Below are 15,105 nucleotides of genomic sequence, written 5' to 3' on the forward strand. Positions count from 1 at the left end.
CACATATCGCTGTGTTGTACATGCACAAGCAGCTGTAACATCATGCTATGAATACTGCAGGTGCTTGGAGAATGTGTAAGAAAGGGATTGCAAACGTGACCTGCTGCCACATACTAAGCAGGTTATATACACAGTAAGAGTTAACACAAATGTTGTGACTATTCTTATCAGCTGCATTTTTTGCAAATGTATGTATAGTCCAACAATGCTTCTATTCAAATTTATATTGCACTTTTCAAATTTGACTTTTGTGTCCCTCAGAGGAAGAGTGGCAAGTCTGGAATTGGAAAAATTCCTCTACTGAAAAAAGAAATCAACTTAGACCTACTGGAGAAACAGAATTTTTATCCAGGTTCAAAATGAAGTGAGATATGACAGAAGGAAACCCCTTTCATATGACCTGACATTTAAAACCTTTTTTTAAAAAAAACCAAAACATTTTCTTTGATATATATGGTTAAAAGAACAGTTTTAAACAGTTTTGGTATGTTTCTGCCTAACTCTCGGTGATAAGAAGGTAACTGCATAATTGTACACTATACACGCTCTAACAAGAATATAAGAAAATGGTTGATACACAAACCATAAGCTATAAATAATTACTTATTCTTCTTAAAACCACAATGAGTCATCTGAAGTATTACAAGCTTTTCATAGTAGCAAACAAAAGCTAGTTCCATTTTTTGATGTCATGACCAATATAGTGTTTTGTGGTGATATATTTTGTACAACATACAGTTGCTTCAAACGTGTTTACAGGATGTTGTGTGCAAAGAAGTATACAAGTCCTTATCAGTTCAAATAAATAATAACTGAAGAAACTTTCTTACAACTGTATTGGTGTAAAATAAATAAATAGACACTGAAACATCTATAACACTACAAAGTACATTACACAGTCTCATTACTGCAAATCTGCATCTTATCTCATGTCACTCTTCCTCTTGCTCATACTAGCTTCTGCATCTCCCATAATCCTGGTACCCCACAACTTCCTAGCCTTGCACTCCCATGTGTGCCTTTCCATAGACTTCAAAAACAAAACCCTGGTAACCTTAATCTCATTCCTCTTGCATCTAAAGCCACCACCCCCTTCACTTGTGCACTCTGGAACTCTCGCTCTGTTTGCAACAAGCTCACTTTTATCCATGACCTCTTTATCTCCCACTTTCTCAATCTTCTGGCTCTCACAGAAACCTGGCTCACTCCAACAGACACTGCTTCCTCTGCTGCACTGTCACATTGGGGTCTTCACTTCAGCCACACTCCTAGGTATGATAATAGACAAGGAGGTGTTGTTGGTATTGTACTTTACTCTCATGGCACCTTTCAACAAATACAGCCTCTCTCTTCCCTCACATTTTCTTCATTCGAAACACACATGATTTGCTTATTCTCTCCCCTCTCTATACATGTTGCAGTCATATACCGCCCCTGGATCATCAACTTTATTTCTTGATCCCTTTGCTGCCTGGCTACCACATTTCCTTTCCTCAGACACCCCTGCTCTCATTCTTGGCGACTTCAACCTCACTGTTGACAATCCCATTGCCTCCTCTACAAAACAACTTCTGCCACTCACTTCCTCTTTCAGCTTCAATGGACGGACTCTCCCACTCACAAATATGGTCACTCCCTTGATATGATTTTCAGCTATCAATGCACTATCTCAAACTTCACAAGCTCCCCTTTTCCTCTTTCTGACCATCATCTCCTCATTTGTAAGATAACATCCCTCCCTACAACTCTCCCTTCCTTCTACCACTCACATCAAACTTCACAGAAGCATCAAGTCATTAGATCAGCAACAGCTCGCTAGCTCTCTCAAACCTCTCCTCTCTTTCACCCACTCCTTTTCCTCCCCTGATGAATCTATCTGCCACTATAACTCCATCCTTACATCGGTCCTTGACCATCTGACCCCACCTATCATAGCTCGGAAATCATACACTCATCCTCAGCCCTGGCATTCTACTCTGACACAGTACCTACGCAGATGTTCCCGTACTGCTGAGCGACACTGGAGAAAATCTTGGAGTTCAGCAGTCTTTCTTCACTAAAAGTTGATCTTGAACTCTTACTATTCTGCCCTTAATCTACATAAGCAACATTAATTCTCCACTTTTATCTCTACTCTTTCTACAAACCCAAAACGTCTGTTCTACACGTTCAATACTCTTCTCCGCCCACCCCCACCTCCTACTACAACTTCTCTCTCAGCTCAAGATTTTGCCAGCTACTTCAATAACAAAATCGACTCCATTAGAAATTAATTCACCTCTCAACATGCTACCGGTCTCACAACCCCTCAAAACCTCACAATCATCCACATAGCAATAAATTTAGCTCTTTTGCCCCTGTTACAGAGGATTAAGATTCTGCCTTTATACTATGCTCTCACCTCATTACCTGTCGCCTCAACCCCATCCCCTCACAGCTACTCCCTCCGCTCTCTTCTACCCTTACCCCTATACTCACACATATCCTCAACTTCTCCCTCAGCACTGGTATATTTCCCTTAACTCTTAAACATGCACTGGTCACACCTATCCTCAAAAAACCTTGTCTCAATCCAACCTTCCCATCCAACTACCTCCCTTTTCCCCTACTCCCTCTTGCTTCAAAGCTTCTTGAAAAGTTAGTATATGTACGTCTATCCCATTTCCTTACACTAAACTCCCTCCTTGACCCACTGCACTCCACAGAGACTGCAATTGTTAAGGTTACCAATGACCTACTTACAGTAAAATCCAAAGGCCACTTCCCTCTGCTTATCCTCCTTGATCTGTCTGCAGCCTTTGATACTGTCAACTACCCTCTTTTTGCTCCAAATCCTCCATACCTGCATTTGCAATACAGCTCTCTTGTGGTTCTCTTCCTATCTGTCTTACGTACCTTTAGCGTAGCCTTCTCTGGGGCATCCTCTGCCCCATTACCACTTTCTGTTGGGGTACCTCAAGGCTCTGTCCTTGGTCCCCTTCTCTTCTCAATCTACACATCATCTTTAGGTTCCTTAATAAAGTCCCATGGGTTTTAATACCATTTGTACGCCGCTGACACCCAAATCTACCTCTCTGCACCAGACCTATCTTCTTCCTTGCAAACCCGTGTCACTATGTCTTTCTCATATCTCATCTTGGATGTACTCTCCCTACCTTAAGCTAAATCTCTCCAAAATGGAGCTCCTTATTTTCCCCCATTCTTCAAAAATCTCCACCCCAACTTCTCTATAACTGTTGATAAATCCATCATTACCTTTACCCAACATGCCCGATATCTTGGGGTCACACTTGATTCAGATCTTTCTTTCATTACTCACATTCAGTCCCTGGCTAACGCCTGCCACTTCCTTCTTAAAAACATCTCTAAAATTAGACATTTCCTAGCACAAGACACAACTAAGATTTTAATCCACTCTCTCATCCTTTCCCATCTCAACTACAGCAACTCCATCCTCTCTAGTCTCCCTAGCTGCCGTCTAGCTCCTTAACAATCCATAATGAATGCCTATGCCAGGCTCATCTTCCTTACATGTCGCTCTTCATCTGCTGCACCTCTCTGCCAATCCCTTCATTGGCTTCTTCTTGTCTACAGGCTTAAAACACAAAATTCTCACTCTGATATACAAAGCCCTCAACTGCACTGCTCCCCCCTACATCTCAGACCTTGTATTCAGATATTCTCCCTCCCGACCCCTTCACTCTGCTCACCATCTCCTCCTCTCTTGTTACCTCCTCACACTCCTATTTACAAGACTTCTCCAGACTGGCTCCCATCTTGTGAAGCTCTCTGCTTCACTCCAGAAGACTCTTCCCTAGTTTTGAAAGCTTCAAACGCTCCCTAAAGACTCTACTATTAAGGGATGCATACAACCTACACAAACTTTTTCTAACTCTACAAATACCTGATAATAATAATAATAAAAAGGAGAGCAACTAAAAGCAGTATGTTCTATGTTCATACACTTGTGCTGCATATCACAGATTTGCTTTGTTTTATGAAGTAAATAATTAGCTTTATGTAGAAAAGATGCATAAACCACTTGCTGAGCAAATATCTTGAATTTATTTAAAGGAAATATTTTCTTTCAAACAAAAGGCTTGTGTAAGCCATTAAATGCAAAATACCTATAATACCTATAATTTTGCAATATGTCATTATTTCTGTATAGTTCCTAATGCGATTGCCATCTCCCTTATATGTTAAATTAAATTATGAGATTAAATGTAAAATTAGTTTTAATTTAAAGGGGCAGTTATTTTAAATTAATCCCATTTTTCACTGTGTGTTTTACCCCCAAACACACATAGCTATAGTCATGCAACCTTTGTGCTCCCTGCTGTTCTTGACATGGAGACAGACAATGATCGGTGGATTCATTTTTTTGCTCCTTACGACTGGCTCAGCAACTGTGTCTTCAGGAGAAGCAACACATTGCACTTTATTGTGCAATTTGAACTGTGTGTTTGACCACTTTGCTGGATTTTAAAAAACAGTCAGAAAAGATATTTAATACACACAGAGAGAAGCACACTCACAGGAACGAAGAACCAGCTCAATAACATTGTTAGCCTGTTCTATGGTGATTAACCACCTGGATGCAACTTCTTTTAGCCCAGAAATGCTTTTCACCGAGAAGAACTTTCCTGTAGTATATCAGTCAGATCCCGCCTATTACGGTCAGTCCAGCGCCGAAATACCAGGCAATTCCTCTCAAGGAACACAGCAACCCCATATGATCGTTTCGGCCTTCATTGGGCCTCGTCAGTGAGGTGTAGCAGTATTCCTATAAGCACACTGAGCAAGGAGTCCACGTCTGGTTGCCACTTTTCTGTGTGAGTCCACAGGATCATCAATTACTGTTGGGAATACCCCTCCTGGCCAGCAGGAGGAGGCAAAGAGCACCACAGCAGAGCTGTTAAGTATCACTTCCCTTCCCACAAACCCCAGTCATTCTCTTTGCCTCTAGTGCAAGGAGGAGGTGAAGTAATTAGGTGTCCTGATTAAGATTCTTCTATCAAGATTTTTTTATTTTGAAGCCAGGGCTGGATTGCTCTGATCTTCCATCACAAATTGGGTATAGCTGTACTCCACGTTAGCCTCTTCAGGAGGGCTGTGGTGGCTTTAAAGCAGTTAGGAACTTGTGAGGGGGCCTAACATTTTGCTGCCCTTTATGCTGGATGCCTGAGTAAGCTTACTCTGTCATCATGTCATTTAAAGGACCCTGTGAGAAGCGGCTTCCTCCCATTCCTGATGCTGTCTTCCTGTTGGACAGAAGGTGCAGGTAAGTGCCATTTATTCTTTGTTTAAAAACCTGGCACCCAAGCAAGATTAATAAAGCACCTTAAACTGGGACATACTATCTTCCTGAGGCAGGAAGATTTATAAACAGGCTAATAGGGTGCTGTGAGACTTGGTTTATTAACTGTTTTATTGGTGGCTCAATTGAGGGGGCTATATTAATTTTTTTGGCTCCTTAAGTTTTTTTGTGGGCTTTTATTAACGGTTTATTCAATTTTTTCTTAGACGCCCGTAGTCACTACGGTCACGTCATAGGAGTGGGCTCCTCTTTCCCTGATGCATTGCGTGCTGTCTCTTGGAGCGTTTTCATCCTCTCAGTCGATATTGTGACTGTGTTGTTCAAGGATCCTGCTCCTGCTTCTCAGGGGCTTGCCTTCCAGCAAGTCAGTTATCAGAGGTCAGGTAGGCGCCACAGCACATTGCCATTTGAGAAAATGAATATTTATTGAAAGAAGTGAATTTTTCCTAAGGCTTAAGTTAAGGTTTTTGGGTCTGAATTTTTCTCCCTTAATTGATCTAAATTGCAGAGAGGCAGAGTTTTAAAGAGACAGCTGGTTTTGTTTTTTTTATCAATAAAATAAAAAAATAATTTTTTTGCTTGTTTTGGTTTCTGTGCAATATGGAGTCAGTTCCTATTTCTGTTGATACATGTAAAATTTGCCAAGATGCCCAAGTGGAACCACCATTTACTTTTTGTGTTCTTGTATAGAAAGAACCATTCTCTTAAGTGGATGCTGTTCAACCTATGCCACAGTCGTCTCCACAAATGTCCCAATTTGTTCCAGCGTCTCACTTAGTGCCCTGTGCTTCCTCTCTTTCGCCCGAAAGAATGGTGTTGAAAGATATTGCGGCCCAGGTCTCCTCAGTTGTATCTGAGGATTTAGCAGCCATCCCTATGCTGCAAGGAAAACGTAAGAGGAAGATTGTTGAGTCAGACAGCAAGGTATCTGATCCATCTCAGGCTATTCAGGTTGCTCCTTCTCATACGGAAGAGGAGGATACTTTAGTAGCCTCTGAGGGAGAACTCTCAGATGTGGATAGTGTAAATCCTGCTTTTGATGCTGACGTGGTTTCATTCAGATTCAAGCTTGAACACCTCTGTGTCTTTTTAAAGGAGGTTTTAGCTACCTTGGATGACTCTGAGGCACTTATCGTAGTCAATCCTAAAAGGTCTAGTAAATTAAATAGATATTTTGATGTCTCAGCTCCTGAGGAGGTGTTCCCAGTCCCTGACCAGGCCACCGGAATTTTTACCCGGGAATAGGAGAGACCATGGATACCTTTTTCCCCTTCTCCTGTTTTTAGGAAAACGTTCCCGGTCGCAGATTCTATTAAAGGAATCCTGGCAGTCGGTCCCCAAAGTGGAAGGGGCGATTCCTACCTTGGAGAAGAGAACTACTATTCCTATTGAGGAAAGTTGCTCTTTCAAACATTCCATGTCTAAAAAGCTGGAGGCATATCTAAAGAAGATGTGTACTCATCGAGGGTTACAATGGCAACCAGCGGTATGCATTGCTACTGTAACCAGTGCGGCAGCTTACTGGTTTGAGGCCTTGTCTGCTTCATTACAAACGGAAACTCCCTTGGAGGAGATTCAGGAAAAAATAAAGGCTCTAAAGTTAGCTAATTCTTTTATTACCGATGCTTCCTTACAGGTCATCATGTTGGAAGCCAAAATCTCTGTTTTTGCTTTATTGGCCCATCGGGCCTTATGGCTTAAATCCTGGTCTGCTGATGTTTCTTCCCAGTCTAAACTTTTGGCTATACCCTACAAGGGAAAGACCTTGTTTGGGCCGGCATTAGCAGAAATTATTTCCGCTGTCACAGGCAGTAAAGGCTCTTTTCTTCCCCAAGATATGAACAAGCCTGGGAGCGGGATGTCCCAGACCCTTGGGCAGTGGGCATCGTCTCTCAAGGATACAAATTAGAGTTCAAGACCTTTCCTCCCAGAGGAAGATTCCACCTCTCAAGATTATCTGTAGACCAGACAAAAAGAGAGGCATTCTTGAACTGTGTGCACAATCTTTCCCTCATGGGATTGATGGTGCCTGTCCCATTGCAGGACTAGGGCCTCGGGTTTTACTCACACCTGTTTGTGGTTCCCAAAAAGGAGGGAACTTTCAGGCCGATTCTAGATCTAAAGTTACTTAACAAGACTATTCGTTCCATTCTGCCTCTGATTCAAGAGGGTCGATTTATGACAACCATAGACCTACACGTTCCCATTCACAGGTATCACAAATATCTGAGGTTTGCCTAGCTAAACACTTTCAATTTGCAGCACTTCCATTTGGCCTTGGATTTTTTTCCATTTGGCCCCAGGATTTTTTCAAAGGTGTTGGGAGCTCTATTGGCAGTGATTCGATCTCGGGGAATTGCTGTGGCTCCTTATCTAGACGACATTCTGGTTCAGGTGCCATCCTTTGAGTTAACAAATTCCCATACAAAGACTCTACTGTTTTTACTTTGTTCCCACGGTTGGAAGATCAATCTGGGAAAAAGCTCCTTGGTTCCAACTACAAGAGTGACCTTCTTAGGAACCATTATATATTCTCTAGCTTATGAAAATTTTTCTGATGGAGGTCAGAAGAAACAAGATTTAGTCCACTTACCTGTCCCTGTCCCTACAGTAAGCGACTCGACCATCAGTAGCCCAGTGCATGGAGGTAATAGGGTGGGTTTATGTTGGCTTCTATGGACATAGTTCCGTTTGTTCGGTTTCATTTGAGACCTCTGCAGCTATACATTCTCGCTCAGTGGAACGGGGAATATACAGATCTGTCTCAAAGAATAGTTCTGAACCAATCAGCAAAGGACTTCCTACCGCAGTGGCTGTCTCAGGTACATCTGTCCCAGGGGACGTGTTTTCAAAGACCCTCTTGGGTAATTGTGACCACGGATGTCAGCCTGTTGGGTTGGGGAGCAGTCTGGAACTCGCTGAAGGCACAAGGACTGTGGTCTCAGGAGGAATCTGCTCTCCCCATAAACATTCTGGAGTTGAGAGCGATTTTCAATGCATTGATGGCTTGGCCTCAACTATGATTATGGCTCTTCAGCCAAAACGCGTATGCGCTATTACACAGCTGTTTTTGATCCGTTTCCTGTTGTTTTATGAGGTGGTGAGATGAGACTTTTTAACCATGACCTTGGATCAATAAATGTTATGTTTTAATATAACTGGATGTTGTTCGACTTCTTCCTTTCTCAACTCAACTGGCCCTAGCAAGGTTCATCAGATTTCAGACAACATAACCTCAGTGGCCTACATCAACCACCAATGGGGAACTCTGAGTTCCTTAGCCATGAAGGAGGTGGCATGGATCATCCAGTGGGCGGAGGATCACAATTGCCGTCTATCTGCCATCCACATTCCAGGAGTGGACAATTGGGAAGTGGATTTTCTGAGCAGACAGACTTTCCATCCCGGGGAGTGGGAACTCCATCCGGAGGTGTTCACCAGGTTAACAACCAAATGGGGGTTACCAGAGTTGGACCTGATGGCGTCTCGTCAGAACGCCGAGCTTCTAAAGTATGGTTCGAGGTTGAGAGATCCTCAAGCCTTTCTGATAGATGCTCTGGCAGTTCCTTGGAACTTCAGGTTGGCATATCTCTTCCCTCCATTTGCTATCCTTCCATGTGTCATCGCCCGGATAAAGCAGGAGAGAGCGTCAGTGATTCTAATAGCTCCTGCGTAGCCTCACAGGATCTGGTATGCAGATCTAGTGGAGATGTCGTCTCTGCCTCCGTGGAGACTACTGTTGAGGAAGGACCTTCTACTTCAGGGTCCCTTCCTTCATCAAAATCTCACTTCTCTGAAGCTGACTGCTTGGAGATTGAACGCTTAATTTTAGCTAAGCAGGGTTTTTCCGAATCGGTCATCTTGACCATGGTGCAGGCTTGTAAGTCTGTTACGGGAAAGATTTATCTTAAGATATGGCATAAATATCTTAATTGGTGTGAGTCTAAAGGATATTCTTGGGCTAAGGTCAGAATCCCAAGGATCTTGTCTTTTCTCCAGGAAGGTCTGGAGAAGGGATTAGCTGTCAGCACCCTCAAGGGTCAGATTTCTGCTCTATCCATTCTGCTGCATAAGCGTCTGGCGGATGTGCCGGATGTCCAATGCTTTTGTCAGGCCCTGGTCAGAATCAGGCCTATGTTTAAATCAGTTGCTCCACCTTGGAGTCTTAACCTTGCTCTTAAAGTTTTACAACAGGCTCTGTTTGAGCCTATGCATTCCATAGATATTAAGTAATTATCTTGGAAGGTTTTGTTTCTTACTGCTATTTCTTCTGCTCTGAGAGTTTCTGAACTTTCAGCCTTACAATGTGAGTCTCCTTATATGATTTTTCATTCAGATAAGGCAGTTCTTCAAGTTTGGTTTTCTTCCTAAGGCTGTTTTGGACAAAAATATTAATCGGGAAATTGTTGTTCCTTCTCTCTGTCCAAAATCCTCCATCTCATAAGAAACGTTTATTACACAACCTAGACGTTGTGCATGCTCTTAAATTCTATTTGCAGGTGACTTAAGACTTCCGTCAGTCTTCTGCTTTGTTTGTTTGCTTTTCTGGTAACTGCAAGGGTCAGAAAGCTACTGCCACTACTCTGTCTCTCTGGTTGAGAAGTATTATTTGTTTTGCGTATGTGACGGCTGGACAGCAGCCTCCTGAGAGAATTACAGCTCATTCCACCAGGGCGGTGTCTTCCTCTTGGGCCTTCAAGAATGAGGCCTCTGTTGATCAGATCTGTAAGGCGGCGACTTGGTCTTCTTTGCACACTTTTTCTAAATTCTATAGATTTGACACTTTTGCCTCGGCGGAGGATTCCTTTGAGAGAAAGGTTCTTCAAGCAATGGTGCCTTCTGATTAGGTTACCTGTCTTGCCCTCCCTTATCATCTGTGTCCTCAAGCTTGGGTATTGATTCTCAACAGTAATTGATGATCCCGTGGACTCACCATGTCATTAGAAAGAAAACAAAATTTATGCTTACCTGATAAATGTATTTCTTTCTTGACACAGTGAGTCCATGGCCCTCCCTGTTTTTCAGACAGTTTTTGTTATATAAACCTCAGGCACCTTGTGTTATTTCCTTTTTCTGCTTTCCTTTGGTCGAATGACTAGGGTTTGTGGGAAGGGAAGTGATACTTAACAGCTCTGCGGTGGTGCTCTTTGCCTCCTCCTGCTGGCCAGGAGTGGTATTCCCAACAGTAATTGATGATCCCGTGGACTCACCATGTCATTAGAAAGAAAAAAAAATGTATACTTACCGGATAAATGTATTTCTGTCTTGACACGGTCAGTACACGGCCCTCCCTGTTTTTCAGCTAGTTTTTGTTATATAAATCTCAGGCACCTTTGCACCTTGTGTTATTTTCTTTTTCTACTTTCCTTTGTTCGAATGACTGGGTTTGTGGGAAGGGAAGTGATACTTAACAGCTCTGCGGTGGTGCTCTTTGCCTCCTCCTGCTGGCCAGGAGTGGTATTCGCAACAGTAATTGATGATCCCGTGGACTCACCATGTCAAGAAAGAAAGAAATTTATCAGGTAAGCATAAATTTTGTTTTTGCCATAGGGAGACTAAATACATACAGGAAAGAACAACCAGCTCAATACCATTGTTAGCCTTTCTATGGTGATTTACCACCTGGGTGCAACTTCTTTTAGCCCAGTAATGTTTTTCACAGAGAAGAACTTTCCTGTAGTATATCAGTCTGATCCCGCCTATTACGGTCAGTCCAGTGCCGAAATACCAGGCAATTCCTCTCTGAACAAGGAACACAGCAAGCCCAGACGATCGTTTCGGCCTTCATTGGGCCTCGTCAGTGAGTTGTAGCAGTATTCCTCTAAGCACACTGAGCAAGGACTAACGAGGCCCAATGAAGGCCGAAACGATCGTCTGGGGTTGCTGTGTTCCTTGTTCAGAGAGGAATTGCCTGTATTTTGGTGCTGGACTGACCATAATAGGCGGGATCAGACTGATATACTACAGAAACGTTCTACTCTGTGGAAAGCATTACTGGGCTAAAAAGCTGCACCCAGGTGGTAAATCGCCATAGAACAGGCTAACAATGGTACTGAGCTGGTTGTTCTTTCCTGTGTGTATTTAGTCTCCCTATGGCAAAAACAAAATTTATGCTTACCTGATAAAAAAATTTCTTTCTTGACATGGTGAGTCCCCGGGATCATCAATTACTGTTGCGAATACCACTCTTGGCCAGCAGGAGGAGGCAAAGAGCACCACCGCAGAGCTGTTAAGTATCACTTCCCTTCCCACAAACCCAGTCATTTGACCAAAGGAAAGTAGAAAAAGGAAATAACACAAGGTGCAAAGGTGCCTGAGATTTATATAACAAAAACTATCTGAAAAACAGGCTAACAATGGTATTGAGCCAGTTCGTTCCTGTGAGTGCACTTCTCTCTGTATGTATTTAGTCTCCCTATAGTAAAGAGGGGCAACCAGACGTGGACTCCTTGCTCAGTGTGCTTAGAGGAATATGGCTACACCTCACCGACGAGGCCCAATGAAGTCCGAAACGATTGGACTGACCGTAATAGGCGGGATCAGACTGATATACTACAGGAAAGTTCTACTCTGTGAAAAGCATCACTGGGCTAAAAAGCTGCACCCAGGTGGTAAATCGCCATAGAACAGGCTAACAATGGTATTGAGCCAGTTGTTCGTTCCTGTGAGTGCACTTCTCTCTGTATGTATTTAGACAAGGATATTTGTAACATAAAAATGAAAAAGTTCTATTTTAATAATGCGTTTTAGTATAAACAATGTGCCTTCAAAAATTAACTGTACTTTTAATTTAATAATGAATTCTAAATTTAAACACAATACTTTAAAATCTAACTATAGAACAGTGTTATTAGTTGTGATCTTGCAGATGAGAGTAAATTATTTTAGGTGGTTTGTATTGTTTCAGAGCAAACTGAACACAGACTTAGATAATTGGCTTTATATTAGCTACTATGTAGAATTTGTGGCATGTATCACCTCAGAATGCCAGCGTCTCTGTGTAGCAGTTGCCATACTTGCGTTTACAAACTTACTCATTAAGCAGGGCCTTCAGATGTAGCTGCAGACTGCGAACAGCTCCATGGAGGTTGGTCAGCTCCCCAGTCTCTCTCTTTCTCTTGGTTGCACGGTCTGTGCCGGTCTGGTGTTTTGTTTCAAAGTAGCGGTAAAACTCATAGCTCCGCTTAAGCTCAGTCAAACAGTCAGCTTGAGTGTGAGGTAGATCTTGAGCCACATCAGACCAAATGTAATGAGGAAGGAGTTCTGTGGTAATCACAGGAGATTGAGATTCGTTCTCAGTAGAAAGCAGCAAAGCTAATCGGCGAAAGAACTCAGAACTCTGTCCTATCCAGAGCTGAAACATAACCTGTCCAGAACAAACATGAGACATCATTAATCCAGCTGCAATTGGTTTGTGTAACTTGTTTACCCAAATCAACATATATGTATCAGTTTTTTAGAAAAGGAGAGAATGAATTTATCACTGAGTCACAATAGTTAACAGATGCATATGTACCCAGAGCACACTATAGGCACATAGGTTCTTCAATGTAAATGAACATAAAAGTGAAAAAGGTGTGTTAGAGCATTTTAATATTGCAGTATTCCTTGCATATAACTATAACCCTAGCAAAGTCAGCTTCAGAGCTGCAATGCACTACTGGCCAATGACAAGAAGCATATGTGTGTTGCCATCACTCACAAGTTAGCTCCCTGTAATGCTTTTCAACAAAAAGATACAAGAAAACAAAGTTAAATTGATAATAAAAGTAAATTGAAAAGGCTCTTAAAATTGCATGTTCTCTTTAAACCATGAAAGTTTAATTTAGACTTGCATGTCCCTTTAATATAAAATATAACATTTCACTGGGCAATATGCTTAGTGAGCCTCAGAATAGCATTCTTTGCAACTTGCTACAGATTGTGCTCCAACAATTTTACAATAAGTGAACAAAAAGGGCAAACTGTATTTAGCACTATTTAAATATATGGGACTACGTCAGTGTACCCATTCACCAAACACTTTTTGTGCGCTAATATGTGCACTTCATCACAGGTTTCTAATCTATCTTAAAGGGACATTAAAGTGCTAGTCACCGGTGCCAGCTGATAAAGCGCCACACTTTTATATATGGAGCACTCCCATCTTAGACCTTAGGTATTCTCACACCGTGTGACAGAAATGGTGCACATTCACTCATCAGTTACATCACTGGCTCTTTGGCAGCTGCATTGCATTTTTTGGTTGAGCAGGAGCATTAAATATTTGCATCTGCTGGACTGCTATATAATATTTCTGACGGTTGTAACAACCAGCACCTGTAAGGGGTTAAAATAAGCGAATTGCAGGCACAGGAGGAAAAATAAAAGCTTAAGTAGTAACCAAGCTACTGAAGTTGCGCATACATATATATTTCTATTGGGAGTTAGTTATATTTTCTTCCTTGTTATCGCAGTTTAATGACCCTTTTAAATAAAGAGAAGTTATGACTGGAATATGCAACATAGAGAGCTTAAAATCTCCTACTTTTGTGTCTTATTATATAATCAGAGAAAAGATAGAAAACAAATGGTGTTGATGCTACGTACAGGTGTAGACAAGGGACAGCTTACCTTCAAAGCAGGGAGGCTGAAGCCATCTGTTACATTATGGGCTTCCTCCTCAGACACCTGCTCCTCACTTAATCCAAGGCCCAAGTCTTTCAAAGGAACAACGCAGATATAATTGGTCACGTTGTCAATTTCAGAGTTTAAAGGATAAGTTTAAATAGCGTTAAGGAAAACAGAGTTAATCTACCATGAAAGAAAAATAAGATGGCAGCTAGATTACTGTGTTTTGTTCTAGAAATGATAACATATTTACATGAAAAACAAAACCACTGCAAAATAACACAGTAGGGATTGTCTTGTTGATCTCTGCCACCAGTTTACTTTATAAGGTACTTTTCTAATGATCTTTTGTAAAAGCAGAATATAAAACACTAACTTATCAAAGCATTTTAACTAGAAAAAATACCATTTAGATTAGAGAAGTCATAATGATGGTTTATACGTTTACATGCTGGGATATGCTGTGAATGCAATACATTATTGGCACACTTATTCTAAAGATAATGCTTCAAAATAAAATTAGATTTTAACCAAATAAAATGCATACAATTAAAAGAAATTACAGTTTACTTCTGTTAGCATATTGACTCTGTTTTCTTGGTATCCCTTGTTAAAAAGCAGGTAAGTAGGCTCACGGGTTTGCACATGACTGGAACACTATATGACTACAGTTTTGAAAGAATACTTTCAAACAATGTTTTACATTCGCAAGAGCACTATATGGCAGCAGTGTTTGTTGCGATATAGTACTCCAGACATAAGAATGCTACCTACCTCCTAAATGTACTCTTCAACAAAGCATACCATAAGAATAAAACAAATTTCATAATAGAAGTAAATTGCAAACTTTTTTTAAATGATATGCACTGTCTGAATTATGAAAGAAAATAATGTTTCTTTTTAAAGGAACAGTAAACCTTATAATTACAAGATTTTTTTGCAGCCTTGCAATAAATTAACAGTGTTAATGGAATGCAATAAGTCCTTGTTTGCTGCAAATAATCCACCATTTACCTTATTTAGAGAAGCCAATCGGGAAATGTTACAGGAGTAGAATAGACTAACCACAGTCATTATGTTAGAAAAATATTCATTGTTTTGCAGTACCTTATCAGATAATCTCTGCTGCAGCCAATCAGGGACAGATATATGGCAGGGTTAGGTTTGTGAAGCCA

At 41.4% G+C, this 15,105-nt stretch overlaps 1 protein-coding gene across 5 annotated transcripts in view; it reads right to left on the reverse strand.

Annotated features, from left to right (window-relative positions):
- Window positions 1–15,105, reverse strand: part of VEZT (vezatin, adherens junctions transmembrane protein) — a 227,366-nt gene that overhangs the window by 37,025 nt on the left and 175,236 nt on the right. For all 5 annotated transcript variants that reach the window (XM_053716889.1, XM_053716887.1, XM_053716888.1 and 2 more), the window contains exons 7-8: window positions 13,934–14,081; window positions 12,355–12,686 (exon numbers count right to left, since the gene is read on the reverse strand). In XM_053716889.1, the coding sequence (XP_053572864.1) occupies window positions 12,355–12,686; window positions 13,934–14,081 (480 nt within the window). The remainder of the gene's footprint in view (window positions 1–12,354; window positions 12,687–13,933; window positions 14,082–15,105) is intronic.

The sequence above is a fragment of the Bombina bombina genome, chromosome 6 (assembly GCF_027579735.1).
Source record: "Bombina bombina isolate aBomBom1 chromosome 6, aBomBom1.pri, whole genome shotgun sequence".
Lineage (NCBI taxonomy): Eukaryota > Metazoa > Chordata > Amphibia > Anura > Bombinatoridae > Bombina > Bombina bombina.